General features: G+C 45.1%; 1 protein-coding gene across 4 annotated transcripts in view; it reads left to right on the top strand.

Moving 5' to 3' along the window:
- LOC144479406 (DNA-binding protein RFX2-like) overlaps window positions 1–18,777 on the top strand; it is a 135,282-nt gene that overhangs the window by 85,615 nt on the left and 30,890 nt on the right. For 3 of the 4 annotated variants that reach the window (XM_078198039.1, XM_078198040.1, XM_078198041.1), the window contains 4 exons: window positions 8,333–8,520; window positions 9,075–9,194; window positions 12,145–12,269; window positions 12,783–12,901. In XM_078198039.1, coding sequence (XP_078054165.1) covers window positions 8,333–8,520; window positions 9,075–9,194; window positions 12,145–12,269; window positions 12,783–12,901 — 552 coding nt within the window. The remainder of the gene's footprint in view (window positions 1–8,332; window positions 8,521–9,074; window positions 9,195–12,144; window positions 12,270–12,782; window positions 12,902–18,777) is intronic. The other variant, XM_078198042.1, reaches the window with a different exon arrangement.

Here is an 18,777-nt window from a genome sequence, read left to right as displayed (position 1 = left end):
TGGGAGTTCTGATCACAAACAGGGCACAAAGACACAAACTCAATTTACATGAATAATGATTGGAATGTGAGTCTTTACAGCTAATCCAGTCTTAAAGGTACAGACAATGTGAGTGGAGGGAGCATTAAGCACAGGTTAAAGAGATGTGTATTGTCTCCAGACAGGACAGCTAGTGAGATTTTGCACATCCAGGCAAGTTGTGGGGGTGACGGATAGTGTGACATGAACCCAAGATCCCGGTTGAGGCCGTCCTCATGTGTGCCGAACCTTGCTATCAGTCTCTGCTCAGCGACTATGCGCTGTCGTGTGTCATGAAGGCCACCTTGGAGAACGCTTACCTTGAGATCAGAGGCTGAATGCCCGTGACCGCTGAAGTGTTCCCCAACAGGAAGAGAACAGTCTTGCCTGGTGATTGCCACAGCAACCTCTGCAAGACGTGCCGGATCATCGACACAGATGCCATCATCTCACCCGAGAACACCATCCAACAGGTACACGGTACCTACTCTTGCAACTCGGCCAACGTTGTCTACCTGATACGCTGCAGGAAAGGATGTCCCGAGGCATGGTACATTGGGGAAACTATGCAGACGCTACGACAACAGATGATGAACACCGCTCGACAATCACCAGGCAAGACTGTTCTCTTCCTGTTGGGGAACACTTCAGCGGTCACGGGCATTCAGCCTCTGATCTCAAGGTAAGCGTTCTCCAAGGCAGCCTTCACAACACACGACAGCGCAGAGTTACTGATCAGAGGCTGATAGCCAAGTTCCACACACATGAGGATAGCCTCAACCAGGATATTGGGTTTATGTCACACTATCTGTAACCCCCACAACTTGCCTGGATGTGCAAAATCTCACCAGCTGTCCTGTCTGGAGACAATACACATCTCTTTAACCTGTGCTTAATGCTCCCTCCACTCACATTGTCTGTACCTTTAAGACTTGATTAGCTGTAAGGACTCACATTCCAATCATTATTCATGTAAATTGAGTTTGTGCCTTTGTGTCCTGCTGTGATCAGAACTCCCACCCACCTGACCAAGGAACAGCCTGTTCCAAAGAACAAAGACAAAGAACAATACAGCACAGGAACAGGCCCTTCGGCCCTCCAAGCCCGCGCCGCTCCCTGGTCCAAACTAGACCATTCTTTTGTATCCCTTCATTCCCACTCTGTTCATGTGGCTATCTAGATAAGTCTTAAACGTTCTCAGTGTGTCCGCCTCCACCACCTTGCCCGGCAGCGCATTCCAGGCCCCCACCACCCTCTGTGTAAAATACGTCCTTCTGATATCCGTGTTAAACCTCCCCCCCTCACCTTGAATCTATGACCCCTCGTGAACGTCACCACCGATCTGGGAAAAAGCTTCCCACCGTTCACCCTATCTATGCCTTTCATAATTTTATACACCTCTATTGGGTCACCCCTCATCCTCCGTCTTTCCAGTGAGAACAACCCCAGTTTACCCAATCTCTCCTCATAACTAAGCCCTTCCATACCAGGCAACATCCTGGCAAACCTCCTCTGCACCCTCTCTAAAGCCTCCACGTCCTTCTGGTAGTGTGGCGACCAGAACTGGGCGCAGTATTCCAAATGCGGCCGAACCAACGTTCTATACAACTGCAACATCAGACCCCAACTTTTATACTCTATGCCCCGTCCTATAAAGGCAAGCATGCCATATGCCTTATTCACTACCTTCTCCACCTGTGACGTCACCTTCAAGGATCTGTGGACTTGCACACCCAGGTCCCTCTGCGTATCTACACCCTTTATGGTTCTGCCATTTATCGTATAGCTCCCTCCTACGTTAGTTCTACCAAAATGCATCACTTCGCATTTATCTGGATTGAACTCCATCTGCCATTTCTTTGCCCAAATTTCCAGCCTATCTATATCCTTCTGCAGCCTCTGACAATGTTCCTCACTATCTGCAAGTCCAGCCATTTTCGTGTCGTCCGCAAACTTACTGATCACCCCAGTTACACCTTCTTCCAGATCGTTTATATAAATCACAAACAGCAGAGGTCCCAATACAGAGCCCTGCGGAACACCACTGGTCACAGGCATCCAGCCAGAAAAAGACCCTTCCACTACCACCCTCTGTCTTCTGTGACCAAGCCTTACTGTGTTCACCCCAGTCCAACGCCGGTATCTCCACACCACTTCTGTGACCAAGCCAGTTCTCCACCCATCTAGCCACCTCCCCCTTTATCCCATGAGATCCAACCTTTTGCACCAACCTACCATGAGGGACTTTGTCAAACGCTTTACTAAAGTCCATATAGTCCGAAAGCTAGTGGCTTTTGCTACCAATTAAACCTGTTGGACTTTAACCTGGCGTTGTTAGACTTCTTACTGAGGTTGTATAAGACATTGGTGAGGCTGAATTTAGAGTATTGTGTGCAGTTTTGGCCACCTAATTACAGGAAGGATATTAATAAAGTTGAAAGAGTCCAGAGAAGGTTTACAAGGATGTTGCCGGGACTTGAGAAACTGAGTTACGAGGGAAAGGTTGAATAGGTTAGGATTTTATTCCCTGGAGCGTAGAAGAATGAGGGGAGATTTGATAGAGGTGTATAAAATTATGATGGGTATAGATAGAGTGAATGTAAGCAGGCTTTTTCCACTGAGGCTAGGGGAGAAAAAAATTAGAGGACATGAGTTAAGGGTGAAGGGGGAAAAGTTTAAAGGGAATATTAGAACATAGAACATTACAGCGCAGTACAGGCCCTTCGGCCCTCGATGTTGCGCCGACCAGTGAAACCAATCTAAAGCCCATCTAACCTACACTATTCCAATATCATCCATATGTTTATCCAATAACCATTTGAATGCTCTTAATGTTGACGAGTCCACTACCGCTGCAGGCAGGGCATTCCACGCCCTTACTACTCTCTGAGTAAAGAACCTACCTCTAACATCTGTCCTATATCTCTCACCCCTCAATTTAAAGCTATGTCCCCTCGTGTTAGCCATCACCATCCGAGGAAAAAGGCTCTCACTATCCACCCTATCTAATCCTCTGATCATCTTGTAAGCCTCGATTAAGTTACCTCTTAACCTTCTTCTCTCGAACGAAAACAGCCTCAAACTCCTCAGCCTTTCCTCATACGATTTCCCCACCATACCAGGCAACATCCTGGTAAATCTCCTCTGCACCCTTTCCAACACTTCCACATCCTTCCTATAATGCGGCGACCAGAACTGTACGCAATACTCCAAGTGCGGCCGCACCAGAGTTTTGTACAGTTGCAGCATGACCTCCTGGCTCCGAAACTCAATCCCTCTACCAATAAAAGCTAACACACCGTACGCCTTCTTAACAACCCTATCAACCTGGGTGCCAACTTTCAGGGATCTATGCACATGGACACCCAGATCCCTCTGTTCATCCACACTACCAAGTATCTTACCATTAGCCCAGTACTCTGTATTCCTGTTACTCCTTCCAAAGTGAATCAATTCGCACTTTTCCGCATTAAACTCCATTTGCCACCTCTCAGCCCAGCTCTACAGCTTATCTATGTCCCTCTGTAACCTGCCACTTCCCTCCGCACTGTCTACAACTCCACCGACTTTAGTGTCATCTGCAAATTTACTAACCCATCCTTCTATGCGCTCATCCAGGTCATTAATAAAAATGACAAACAGCAGTGGCCCTAAAACAGATCCTTGCGGTACACCACTAGTAACTGAACTCCAGGATGAATATTTCCCATCAACCACCACCCTCTGTTTTCTTACAGCTAGCCAATTCCTGATCCAAACCACTAAATCACCCTCAATCCCATGTGTCCGTATTTTCTGCAAAAGCTTACCATGGGGAACCTTATCAAACGCTTTGCTGAAATCCATATACACCACATCAACCGCTTTACCCTCATCCACCTCTTTGGTCACCTTCTCAAAGAACTCAATAAGGTTTGTGAGGCACAACCTACCCTTCACAAAACCGTGTTGACTATCCCTAATCAAATTATTCCTTTCCAGGTGATTATAAATCCTATCTCTTGTAATCCTTTCCAATACTTTGCCCACAACAGAAGTAAGGCTCACTGGTCTATAATTACCAGGGTTGTTCCTACTCCCCTTTTTGAACAAGGGGACAACATTTGCTATCCTCCAGTCTTCTGGCACTATTCCTGTAGACAATGACGACCCAAAGATCAAAGCCAAAGGCTCTGCAATCTCCTCTCTAGCCTCCCAGAGAATCCTAGGATAAATCCCATCCGGCCCAGGGGACTTATCTATTTTTACCCTTTCCAGAATTGCTAACACCTCCTCCCTATGAACCTCAATCCCATCCAGTCCAACAGCCTGCATCTTAGTACTCCCCTCGACACTGTCCCTCTCCAGTGTGAATACTGACGAAAAATATTCATTTAGCGGGGGGGCTTCTTCACACAGAGAGTGGCGGGAGTGTGGAATGAGCTGCCAGATGAAGTGGTGAATGCGGGCTCACTTTTAACATTTAAGAAAAACTTGGACAGGTACATGGATGAGAGGGGTGTGGAGGGATATGGTCCAGGTGCAGGTCAGTGGGACTTGGCAGAAAAATGGTTCGGCACAGGCAAGAAGGGCCAAAAGGCCTGTTTCTGAGCTGTAATGTTCTATGGTTCTAAGAATGATTGTAAAGAGTTAGAGAGAAAAGACTAGAGGTCAGTGGAATAACTGATAATAACTGTCTTACCTTCTAAGTATTGTTCACATGCTCCTTTAGTTCATTTAGTGTAACTCTCTAGAAATGAAGTCTCTGGGTTCCTCATTCACCTATTAATTATGAAGTAGCCTATATTGAAAATGAAGAGCAGAGTGGTCAGTCAGTGTTTGTAATTTGTATAAACAGTATAACTCACACTGTGACAGGGCAAGCGTTTCTATACCAGTGCTCGAGGTTCTGCAAATGACATGAACTCCCTGTGCTGGGAGTGGTAATGCCGGCCAGGGTTCCGGCAACTTCTGTTTGTGTAGGTAGCCAATGAGGATCAAGTCAGATCCTGCTAGTCTGCTCCTCATTAGCATCCACTCTGCAGACCCTCATTATCTTGAATCAAGTGGAAAACACTGCCATAAAACATGCCCTAGCGTGGAAGCAACATCTTCGCAAGAAGAGCTGAAGGATTTGGAGGCAGGCGAATGGTAATTTAAAAAGTATATATTTTTGATCCACTGATACTATAGTTTGGTTTGGGTTAAAGTACATTAAACTCTTCAATTTGATTCACAGCATTGACAGACAGCCTGGCAACCATTAATACCCAAGCAATCATTTTTTTAAAAAAGCTGCTCATTTATGCAGGGCCTACAGCTGAGAGGTCAGCACTAAATGACGTCAAGCAAGGCAGTTCTCAAATATACTTTTGGCTTCTGTGGTCAGACAGCCAGTGTTTCGCAGAATCATTTCTACCTCAGGATATTGGAGCAGCACCTTCAGAGTTTTCTGGATTTTTGCAATGTGGACGGCTAACATAGTTGACAAGTGTCTCCTCATTTGCTCCTATAAGGCTTCATAGGAGAATCATAGGAACCCTACAGTGCAGAAGGAGGCCATTCGGCCCATCGAGTCTGCACCGACCACAATCCCACCCAGGGCCTACACCCACATATTTACCCGCTAATCCCTCTAACCTACGCATCTCAGGACTCTAAGGGGCAATTTTTAACCTGGCCAATCAACCTAACCCGCACATCTTTGGACCGTGGGAGGAAACCGGAGCACCCGGAGGGAACCCACGCAGACACGAGGAGAATGTGCAAACTCCACACAGACAGTGACCCGAGCCGGGAATCGAACCCGGGACCCTGGAGCTGTGAAGCAGCAGTGCTAACCACTGTGCTACCGTGCTGCCCTTTCTACATTGTTTGTAACCCAAATAGTTCAGGTTCTATGGGTTTCTACGCAATGTGGAAGGCATGGACATGAATGAACATCCCTCCTGGTGAGGGGCAAATGATTGTCTCTTGTAGATTGGCTGGCCAATATAAAGGGGACGATCTTACGTTGCGCCCCGCCGGGCGATGGGCGGGGTGAGCTGGCAAGATCACCCGAGAGCCGAGAAATCAGGTTTGCTCCCGATTTCTTGCCTCTCACGATCTTACCAGCACCAGATATCCAGCATGATCAGGCTCACGCCCATCTCCGGCAAGAGGCGGAATAAATTATTTAAGTTCAATTTGCTTTTAATTTAAATGTAATTAGACACTATCGTCCAGGCTGACTTGCCTGTGTGGCCTCGCCGGGACAGGTTCTCTCTGGCGAGAATCACAGCCGGTCCCCAGCAACGTGGACCAGTCATGATGGCTTCGACGGTAGAACCAGAGGCCATTGAGCACCCCCGCCCCGCCCCCGAAGGTCGAGGGCAAGGGCTGGGTGCTCCTTGGGCAGTGCCAGCCTGGCATCCTGACACTGCCGTCAGGCTGGAGGGTGGGGGAGGGGATGGGGGGGGGGGGGGGGGGAGGCTGGGCTGAGGTTGGCTGCAGCAGCAGGGACCTGAGAGGTCTCTCTCTCTCAGATCTGTCAGGCATCTGCTGGTTGTCATTGCGCATGTGCAGCCACAGAGTCCTGTACATGCGCAATAGTGTCCTCTGCTGCTACAGCAGGCCTGCTGGCAATTGAAGCCCCGCTCCCTTCCCCCACAGGCAAGGAATGGTTTAGCCCATTTTTTCCTGCACTCAGTGAAGATACTTGATTTGAACTTGCCCAAAAATCGGGTCTGAAACTCTCCTGTTTTCACACCATTCCTGGACTTAGAATATTTTTGGTAAGGTCAACTCCAAAGTCTCCTTATTTACTTAATTGCCATTGATCCAGGCCCCCCACCTAGCTCTGCCCATTGAAGCCATGACGTGACCAAATCATCTTACAAAATGCACTTGGGAATAGGATGATCTCTCTGTGGTTTCCATCCCACAATGCACCGTAATAGTATTGACTCTGAAAAGCACTGAACCAGATACATCTGCTGTCCTTGTTCTTCCGGTTGGTAGAAGTTGTGCGTTTGGAAGAGGCTGTTGGAGGAGGCTGGCTATTTGCTGGAGGGCATCTTGTATATAGTATATTCTGCTGCAGATTTGCACTGGTGGTGGAAAAGGTGCATGTTTAAAATGGTGAATGAAGGGACAGTCAAAGTGGCATGCTTTGTTCTGAATTGTATTGATCTTTCTGAGTGTTGTTGGAGCTGCACTCACTGAGGCAAGTGAAGAATATTTCATCACATTCCTGAATTGTGCCTTGTAGATGGTGGACAGGCTTTGGGGAATCAGGAGGTGAATTACTAACCACAGGATTCCCAGCCTTTGACCTTGTAGCTCTTCTAGCCACAGTATTTATATGGCTAGTCCAGTTCAGTTTCTGATCAGTGGTAACCCCAGGATGTTTATAGTGGGGGATTCAGCGATGGTAATGCTTTTGAATGTTAGGGGGGAGATGGTTTGGTTCTCTCTTGTTGGAGATAGTTGTTGCCTGGCGTGAATGTTACTTGCCACTTATCTGCTCAAGCCTGAATATTGTCCAAGTTTTGCTACATATGGACATGGACTGCTCCAGTATCTGAGGAGTTGTGAATGCTAGTGAACACTGCAATGTTACAATCCTTGTGGAGATTACTAATGTAAAAAGAATTAAACTTCTCAGACAAACCCAATGGAAGAAACGGATGGTCAAGATTTCACTAAAAAAACCTGATTGTAACAGCCAAACCAAATGTCAACAAAAATTCAACATGAATTAATGGGCAAATTGTATTCAATAGGAGCTATAAATTACACTTTAAATAGCCGATACAACAAAATTAAGTCCCTCAGATATCTTACAGATATCTCAATACTTTCAGCACATGTGTGGCAGCCCATGTTTGTCTCATAATTCTGTCTTTCCCCAGTAGAGTTCACCCACCCTGTCACAGTGGACAGCCTCTGACAACAGCCAGGAATTCCAATTAAAATACTCCTCCCAGAAGCCTAGATTTTAGGCTTCTATTTTAGTCTCAAAAGATTGCAGGTTTTAAAACCATTTCATCGCCTCAATCATCGGCAAACAGTCACACATCTGACCCTATGATGGAGGGGAGGTCATTGATGAAACAGCTGAAGATGATAGGGTCTAGATGCTACCCTGAGGAATTACCCTGCAGCTTCTGACTTTGAGACTTTGACTAAGATTCCTTGTGTGGAGTTTCCTTTGCAATTGTTTATTTTTTTAACTTTTAGCAGACTTATCAGAAATTTCTGTTCTCACATATTAATTTAGTGAACTGATGAGTAAGCAAAGTAGTTTAACTGTGTTCAGTATAGATGGGTGACACACTGTCTCTATTCAACACAGCTTCAGTGGCTCCTCGATAACTATGAAACTGCTGAGGGAGTTAGCCTCCCCCGGAGCTCCCTCTACAACCATTACCTACGGCACTGTCAAGAACAGAAGCTCGATCCCGTCAATGCAGCTTCTTTTGGCAAACTGATTCGTTCTGTGTTCATGGGGCTGAGGACCAGAAGACTGGGAACAAGGTCAGGGTAAAAAAAGTTTGCTCATCAACATAAATGCATGTTAGAAATAGTTTTGTTTTAACATGGCCTCCAGTGAAACTTATCCCATGGCAGCATTGTTGAGGTCAGAGTTGCTTTAGTGCTCTGGACCTAATAAACAGCAAGCGCCAGCCTTGAGTGTGAGTAATATAGATATTTTTGATTTCCATTGAAGTCTTAGTTTGAACATCAGCCTTGGAGGAGTGTGCTAATACTTCACAGAACTTAAAACCTGAAGTCACTAATTATGCCACTGCACAGCAGGTCCAGTAATGTGTTGGCTGAAATTTTGGACACAAAAATTAATTGGCTGTGCTTAATTGGGAATATTGCAAACTCATTTGTCAAGAACTTATTTGATTTAAATCCAGTATTTCTATTGCAATGACATATTCGATGCATATTTACAAGATGAAAATTAATCTTTTGTGTATTTTCCACTTGTTTGAAATAGTCATTGCAATATTTTAGTTGTTCTCAGTGGCATTCACTGTTTATTCCCTCAGCTATCTTTAGGTTTATATAATTTTCCTGTGTTTCAGGGGAAATTCGAAGTATCATTATTATGGGATTCGTCTAAAGCCAGATTCACCGTTGAACCGTTTACAAGAGGATATGCAGTACATGGCAATGCGACAACAACCAGTGCATCAGAAACAAAGGTACAATCCTCACATCCCACCACCCTACACACACACACACACACACACACACACACATTCACAGATATACATATACACACACACAGATGTCCACATAACACATACAGATATACTCATGAACACACATAGATATACACACACAGATACATATACACATTCACAGATATACATATGCACACACACACACACAGATGTACACATAAACACATACAGCTGGGTGGCACAGTGGTTAGCACTGCTCCCTCACAGCGCCAGGGACCCAGGTTCAATTCCGGCCTCAGGTCACTGTCTATGTGGAGTTTGCACATTCTCCCCGTGCCTGTGTGGGTTTCCTCCGGGTGCTCCGGTTTCCTCCCACAGTCCAAAGATGTGCGGGTAGGTTGATTGGCCATACTAAATTGACCCTAGTGTCAGGGGATTAGCAGGGTGAATATGTGGGGTTACGGGAATCGGGCCTGGGTGGAATTGTGGTTGGTGCTGACTCAATGGGCTGAATGGCCTCCTTCTCCACTGTAGGGATTCTATGATGAGATACACACACACTCCCAGAGTCCCACTACTGACGTAATCCATTCAACCAACCCCTAGGGAATCAGGACCCAAGCAGCCAAGGTGCAAATCCAACATCCCATTATCCAACCCTCACCCATCGACCCTCGTCCTCCATTGCATGGGCTGCATGTTAGCAACTCCACTATTGACATCAGCCAAGCTGTAGTTTCAGGAGTAAGGAATGGGCTGAGTGCAAGGTTCAGTGTCATCGCATGATGGTACAATCACTGCATATAACAAGCTTGGTAAGAAGTTTAACAACACCAGGTTAAAGTCCAATAGGTTTATTTGGTAGCAAAAGCCACTAGCTTTCGGAGCCTTAAGCCCCTTCTTCAGGTGAGTGGGAATTCTGTTCACAAACAGAGCATATAAAGACACAAACTCAATTTACAGAATAATGGTTGGAATGCGAATACTTACAGCTAATCAAGTCTTAAAGGTACAAACAATGTGAGTGGAGAGAGCATTAAGCACAGGTTAAAGAGATGTGTATTGTCTCCAGACAGGACAGCCAGTGAAATTCTGCAAGTCCAGGCAAGCTGTGGGGATTACAGATAGTGTGACATGAACCCAATATCCCGGTTGAGGCCGTCCTCATGTGTGCGGAACTTGGCTATCAGTTTCTGCTCAGCGACTCTGTGGTGTCGTGTGTCGTGAAGGCCACCTTGGAGAACGCTTACCCGAATATCAGAGGCCGAATGCCCGTGACCGCTGAAGTGCTCCCCAACAGGAAGAGAACAGTCTTGCCTGGTGATTGTCGAGCGGTGTTCATCATCCGTTGTCGTAGCGTCTGCATGGTTTCCCCAATGTACGATGCCTCGGGACATCCTTTCCTGCAGCGTATCAGGTAGACAACGTTGGCCGAGTTGCAAGAGTATGTACCGTGTACCTGGTGGATGGTGTTCTCACGTGAGATGATGGCATCCGTGTCGATGATCCGGCACGTCTTGCAGAGGTTGCTGTGGCAGGGTTGTGTGGTGTCGTGGTCACTGTTCTCCTGAAGGCTGGGTAGTTTGCTGCGGACAATGGTCTGTTTGAGGTTGTGCGGTTGTTTGAAGGCAAGAAGTGGGGGTGTGGGGATGGCCTTGGCGAGATGTTCGTCTTCATCAATGACATGTTGAAGGCTCCGGAGGAGATGCCATAGCTTCTCCGCTCCGGGGAAGTACTGGACGACGAAGGGTACTCTGTCCACTGTGTCCCGTGTTTGTCTTCTGAGGAGGTCGGTGCGGTTTTTCGCTGTGGCGCGTCGGAACTGTCAATCGATGAGTCGAGAGCCATATCCAGCCTTCAGGAGAACAGTGACCACGACACCACACAACCCTGCCACAGCAACCTCTGCAAGACGTGCCGGATCATCGACACGGATGCCATCATTTCACGTGAGAACACCATCCACTAGGTACACGGTACCTACTCTTGCAACTCGGCCAACGTTGTCTACCTGTTACGCTGCAGGAAAGGATGTCCTGAGGCATGGTACATTGGGGAAACCATGCAGACGCTGCGACAATGGATGAATGAACACCGCTCGACAATCACCAGGCAAGACTGTTCTCTTCCTGTTGGGGAGCACTTCAGCGGTCACGGGCATTCGGGTAAGCGTTCTCCAAGGCGGCCTTCACGACACATGATGGCGCAGAGCCGCTGAGCAGAAACTGATAGCCAAGTTCCGCACACACGAGGATGGATTTAACCGGGATATTGGGTTCAAGTCACACTATCTGTAATCCCCACAGCTTGCCTGGACTTGCAGAATTTCACTAGCTGTCCTGTCTGGAGACAATACACATCTCTTTAACCTGTCTTAATGCTCTCTCCACTCACATTGTTTGTACCTTTAAGACTTGATTAGCTGTAAGTATTCGCATTCCAACCATTATTCTGTAAATTGAGTTTGTGTCTTTATATGCCCTGTTTGTGAACAGAATTCCCACTCACCTGAAGAAGGAGCTTGGGACTCTGAAAGCTTGTGGCTTTTGCTACCAAATAAACCTGATGGACTTTAACCTGGTGTTGTTAAACTTACTGTGTTTACCCCAGTCCAACGCTGGCATCTCCACATTATAACAAGCTTGACAGTTGTTGAGTATGACTCTGAATAATAGTCAGTACTGATTGACTGAATCCATATCCTATATGTTTGAAATGGTGTTAACCTCTTTCAGTAATTCAGTTGTAAAGAATCAAATCAATCTTTCTTTTGACGGCCATTTTATAAACTTAAAAAATGTCTGAGAAACAGTTTGGCTTGGCAATGTTTGTAATTGTAAATGGCTTTTTATGTAATAACCTTATAGTTTTAATCATTTTCATTTTAATTGGCCATGTCAGATAAAGTCATGATTTTGTGTACCTTCATATAGTTTCCTTTTTGTACGTTTGCTGCTTTTCTCTTTAGGTTTAAACCTATGCAGAAGTTGGATGGTGTAGGAGACAATATTCCTGGAAATGGACAACATGCAGCTCCAACAACCCCGGAGCAATCTGTAGCTGCACAGAGCCAGCACCACCAGCAATTTCTTGGTCAGTCAATTAATCTTATATTGTTAGTTTCAGAGGGAGCTAATCCTCTCCAGGTTATCAGGAACCTCATTTTAACTGTGTCAGGTTTCCAACATCATGGAAACACTACAGAGTGCTCCACCATTATGCGATCCTGCTTATCCTTGTCATTCCAGTTCTTTCCTCATGTAATTGGCTTTCACCAGATGTTTTTCCAACTCTCTCCGGCTTGCCTTTATTGCTCGACATGCATTAGCATTGGTTTAAATTTTTTAGCTATAATCACAGATTCAAACCTAAACAGAAATGTGTCAAAAGGTTTGTAGTGTGCTCAGGGGTCAATGATATTTTGAGCTAAAAAGCATCACGTCATATTGTGTATCTTGTAGCGAACTTGACACACTGCTGACCAGTCTGGCTGAGTATGGCACCTGCAGGGCCAGTGCAGACACCATAAGGATTGAAGTGATTATGCATATGTAAAACATATTTGTATGTCTCTAAACATTTTAAAATTATTGTTGTTCACAATAGATATGTCTCGTGCACTGCCAGAGTTTATTGATGCAGAGATTGGTAGCTGTCCTTTGCCAGAGGATATCACACTGAATGAAGTGAAGACATTACAGACGTTGTACAGAGAGCACTGTGAGGTGAGATGTACTGAGTGATGGGAGGTTGGGGTGAATGGTTCAGGAGAGGTGGCTGCTTCAAATCAAGCCCTACATCACCTTGCCTTTCCAGGACCCATACTGTGTTCTTATATTGTGTTCTCATACTGTCTAATTCCCTGTCTTCCCTGGGATACTGGGGTTCTGCTGAATCTTGTATCTATTTATGCTTATGCCTTATAAGAACATAAGAAATAGGAGCAGGAGTAGGCCATCTAGCCCCTCAAGCCTGCTCCACCATTCAATAAGATCATGGCTGATCTGATAGTGGTTTAGTTCCACTTACCCGCCCACTCCCCATAACCCTTAATTCCCTTAGTGGTTAAAAATCTATCTATCTGTGACTTAAACACATTTAACGAGGTAGCCTCTACTGCTTCATTGGACAGAGAATTCCAAAGATTCACTACCCTCTGGGAGAAGAAGTTCCTCCTCAACTCTGTTCTAAATTGACTCCCCCGTATTTTGAGGCTATGCCCCCTAGTTCTTGTTTCCATTGTAAGTGGAAATAACCTCGCTGCTTCCACCCTGTCTAGCCCCTTCATTATCTTATATGTCTCTATAAGATCTCCCCATAACCTTCTAAACTCCAATGAGTACAGGTCCAGTCTACTCAATCTCTCCTCATAAGCCAACCCCCTCATTTCCGGAATCAACCTGGTGAACCTTCTCTGTACCCCCTCCAAAGCTAATATATCCTTTCTTAAATAAGGGGACCAAAATTGTACACAGTACTCCAGTTGCGGCCTCACCAGTACCCTGTACAATTGCAGCAAGACCTCCCTGCTTTTATACTCCATCCCTCTCACGATAAAGGCCAACATTCCATTTGCCTTTTTGATTACCTGCTGCACCTGCAAACTGAGTTTTTGCGATTCATGCACAAGGACCCCCAGGTCCCTCTGCACAGTAACATGTTGTAATTTTTCACCATTTAAATAACAGTCCATTTTACTATTATTCCTTCCAAAGTGGATAACCTCATGTGGAGAATCATGTGGAGAATCCTTTCCCTGGCACAGTTTAGTGAAAAAAATGTATCTCTCCATGTTGCTCAGCCTGAACAAACCCTGTAGTTTGAAGTTCATTACTGGTGGATCCCACTGATGAAGGGATATTTTTATTGTTTTGCAATCAGAGGAAGATCCAGCCTTTCTAATATCTCTATATCAATTTCTTGCCCATCTCGTGTTTCAATTACTTCTCCTTTACTATGACTTTTGCAGCATCTGCTTCCTTGGTGAAGGCAGATGCAAAGTATTCATTTAGTAGCTAAGCTACTCTGCTTTCATGATTAGATTTCTTTTTGGTCCCTAATTGGCTTCACATCTTCTGAATAGCATTTTACTATGTATATGTCTAAATAAGACACCTGGATTCCCTTACATGTTAGCTGCAAGTTTCTTCTCACTCACTCTCTCTCTCTCCGATTACACTTACCCTTTGATTCTCAGCTTGCTTCTCATTTGTATTATCAACCTGACACCTGTCATACATCCCCTTATTTTGTTTCAGTTTACTCTATCTCTGTTTTTGTCGTCCTGGGAGTTCTGGCTTTATTTTTCCCCTTTGTGTGAATGTCATTAACTGTACCACAGCTATCTCCTCTTTCAAGGCAGCCCAGTGTTCTGCTACAAGTTTGCCTGCTAATCTTTGATTCCAAGTTACCCAGGCCAGATTGATTTCTCCCTCCACTGAAATTGGCCTTCCTTCAATTTTGTATTTTCACTCTGAAATTGCTATTTTTTCTTTTTAATAACTAATCCAAACCACTCTTCATTGAAAGTTATCACCAACTGTCACCGGTTACGACTACTATCCATTTGACCCACTTCATTCCCAAAAACTAGACTCAGCAACATGTCCTTCATCATTACAAAAGGAAAATGCCGCAAAGACTTGAAATCGGAAATAAAAGCAGAATATGTGGGAAATACTGCACAGGTCAGGCAGTATCTGTGGATAAAGAAACAGAGTTAACATTTTGATTTGATTTATTATTGTCACATATATTAACATACAGTGAAAAGTATTATTTTTTCGCGCTATACAGACAAAACATACCGTTCATAGAGAAGGAAACGAGAGAGTGCAGAATGTAGTGTTACAGTCATAGCTAGGGTGTAGAGAAAGATCAACTTAATGCAAGGTAAGTCCATTCAAAAGTCTGACAGCAGCAGGGAAGAAGCTGTTTTTGAGTCGGTTGGTACGTGACCTCAGACTTTTGTATCTTTTTCCCGATGGAAGAAGGTGGAAGAGAGAATGTCCGGGGTGCATGGGGTCCTTAATTATGCTGGCTGCTTTGCCGAGGCAGCGGGAAGTGTAGACAGAGTCAATGGATGGGAGGCTGGTTTGCGTGATGGATTGGACTACATTCACGACCTTTTGTAGTTTCTTGTGGTCTTGGACAGAGCAGGAGCCCATACCAAGCTGTGATACAACCAGAAAGAATGCTTTCTATGGTGCGTCTGTAAAAGCTGGTGAGAGTCATGGCTGACATGCCAAATTTCCTTAGTCTTCTGAGAAATTAGAGGCATTGGTGGGCTTTCTTAACTATCGTGTCGGCATGGTGGGACCAGGACAGGTTGTTGGTGATCTGGACACCTAAAAACTTGAAGCTCTCGACCCTTTCTACTTCGTCCCCGTTGATGTAGACAGGGGCATGTCCTCCTCTACGCTTCCTGAAGTCGATGACAATCTCCTTCATTTTGTTGATGTTGAGGGAGAGATTATTGTTGATTTCAGGTCAATGACCTTTTATCAAAACTGTTCTGTGTTCTGAGAAAGAACCATTGACCTGAAATGTTAACTCTATTTTCCTCTCTCTCCATAGATGCTGCCTGACCTGCTGGATATTTCCAGGATTTCTGCTTCTTATGCCTTCTTCCTCTTTAGGCTGAAAAAATACAAGTCTAGAAAATTCTCCTGAATGCTTTGAAAACTCATCTCCCTCTTTGCCCTTTACACTATTATTATCCAGTCTATGTTAGGATAATTGAAGTCCTCCATTGCCTCTACTATTTGGTTTTACATCTCAGTGTAATTTTCCTGAACATCTGTTCCTCAAGATCTTTTCTGCTGGTTGAAGGCCTATAAAATAAACCGAGTATTGGAATGGTCTTCTGTTGTCTCTTAAAGTAAAGTCATATTTCTGAAGAAGCCAAGTGAGCAATCTGACCAGTCTTTGCACTGTGTGGTAGGCAATGTAATATTCTGCACTATCTCCACAAAACCACAAATTACATATTGTGATTATGAAAGACTGCAGAGGGACAGATGTGACATTAGGTGGCAAATGCAGTTCAATGTAAATCCACGCGCAGTAACCCATTCTGAAAGTAAGATTGGGAAAAGAAAATCCACCTAAAGTGGTAATGTGTTATTGTGGAAAATAAAAAGCTCATGGTGTAGAGGTAAGATATTAGTATAGATAGAATCATACTGTGCAGAAGAGGCCCTTTGGCCCATCGAGTCTGCACCGACACATGAGAAGCACCTGACCTCCCACCTAATCCCATTTACCAGCACATGACCCATAGCTCTGAATGTTATGACGTGCCAAGTGCTCATCCAGATACTTTTTATCTGGATGTGAGACACCACCACCCTCCCATTCCAGACCATCACCACCCTCTGGGTAAAAATGTTTTTCCTCACATCCCCACTAAGCCTCCTGCCCCTCACCTTGAACCAATGTCCTCTACTGATTGACCTTCCAACTAAGGGGAATGGCTGCTCCTTACCAACTCTGTCCATGCCCCTCATGAGCTTATACACCTCGATCAGGTCACCCTCAGTCTTCTCTGCTCCAATGAAAACAATCCAAGCCTATCCAACCTCTCTTTATAATTTAAATGTTCCATCCCAGGCAGCATCCTGGTGAATCGCCTCTGTACTCCCTCTAGTGCAATCTCATCCTTCCTATAATGTGGCGATCAAAACTGCACACACTACTCCAGCTGTGGCCTCACCAAAGTTCTATGCAAGTCCAACATGACTTCCTTGCTTTTGTAATCTATGCCTCAATTGATAAACACAGTAAGAAGTTTAACAGCACCAGGTTAAAGTCCAACAGGTTTATTTGGTAGCAAAAGCCACACAAGCTTTCGGAGCCTTAAGCCCCTTCCTCAGGTGAGTCACTCACCTGAGGAAGGGGCTTAAGGCTCCGAAAGCTTGTGTGACTTTTGTTACCAAATAAACCTGTTGGACTTTAACCTGGTGTTGTTAAACTTCTTACTGTGTTTACCCAAGTCCAACGCCGGCATCTCCACATCAATTGATAACGGCAAGAGTCCCATATGCCTTTTGTCACCACCCTACTAACATGCCCTTCCGTCTTCAGGGATCTATGGACAAACATGCCAAGGTCCCTTTGTTCCACAGAACTTCCTAGTGTCATGTTGTTTATTGAATATTTCCTTGTCAAATCACTCCTTCCAAAGTGTATCACCTCGCATTTTTCAGGGTTAAATTCCATCTGCCACTTATCTGCCCATTTGACCATTCCGTCTACATCTTCTTGTAGCCCAAGACACAACCTCACTGTTAAGCAGCCGGCCGATCTTTGTGTCATCCGCAAACTTACTAATCCTACCCCCACATGGTCATCCATGTCACTTATATAAATGACAAATAATAGAGGATCCAACACAGAACCCTGTGGTACGCCACTGGACACTGGCTTCCAGTCACTGAAACAGTCTTCTGTCATCACCCTCTGTCTCCCACAACTGAGCCAATTTTGAATCCACTTTATCAAATGACCCTGTATCCCATGTGAATTTACCTTCTTTACAAATCTCCCATGTGGGACCTTCTCAAAGGCTTTGCTGAAATCTATGTAAACTACATTGACTGCACTACCCTCATCGACACACCTGGTCACCTCCTCAAATAATTCAGTCAAATTTGTTAGGCATGACCTCCCTCTGATGAAGCCATGCTGATTATTCTTGATCAAGCCTTGCCTCTCCAAGTGGAGATAGATTCTCTCCTTCAGATTTTCTCCAATAGTTTCCCTACCATTGATGTGAGACTCACTGGTCTGTAGTTCCCTGGCTTATCTCTACAACCCTTCTTAAATAGCAGAACCACATTAGCTGTTTTCCAATCCTCTGGCACCTCCCCGATGTGGAGATGCCGACGTTGGACTGGGGCAAACACAGTAAGGAGTCTAACAACACCAGGTTAAAGTCCAACAGGTTTATTTGGTAGCAAACGCCACTCGCTTTCGGAGCGCTGCTCCTTCGTTAGGTGAGTGGGAGACCTCCCCGATGGCCGGAGAGGAATTGGGAATTTGGGTCAGAGCCCCTGCAATCTCCTCCCTTGCCTCTCACAGCAACCTGGGACACAATTCAGACCTGGAGATTTGTCTGCATTTAAGCCTGCCAACACCTCCAACACCTTGTCATTCCCTATGTCAATTTGCACAAGAACCTCAGTCTCTCTCCCTGAATTCCATACCTTCATTCTCATTCTCTTGGGTGAAGACGGATGTGAAGTATTCAACACTCTACCAATGTCCTCTGGCTCCACCCACAGATTGCCCCCTTGGTCCCTAATGGGCCCTACTCTTTCCCTGGTTATCCTCTCCCCATTGATATACTTATAGAATAACTTGAGATTTTCCCTACTTTTACCTGCCAGAGCTTTCTTATATCTGCTCTTTGTTTTCCTAATTGCTTTATTAAGCAAGATTTCTTAGAAGATTGGCTAGCTAACAGCAAATAGAAAGTAGGCCTAAACGGATAATTTTCTGGTTGGCAAAATATAATGCGTGAAATGCCACAGATAGCAGTACCGAGACCTCAAATGTTTCCAATTTATATCATGATTTGAGTGAAATGACTGAAGCTGTG

Source organism: Mustelus asterias, chromosome 26, assembly GCF_964213995.1.
Source record: "Mustelus asterias chromosome 26, sMusAst1.hap1.1, whole genome shotgun sequence".
NCBI lineage: Eukaryota > Metazoa > Chordata > Chondrichthyes > Carcharhiniformes > Triakidae > Mustelus > Mustelus asterias.
Note: the sequence above shows the minus strand (reverse complement) of the source record. Positions and strands in the feature narration are given on the sequence as shown.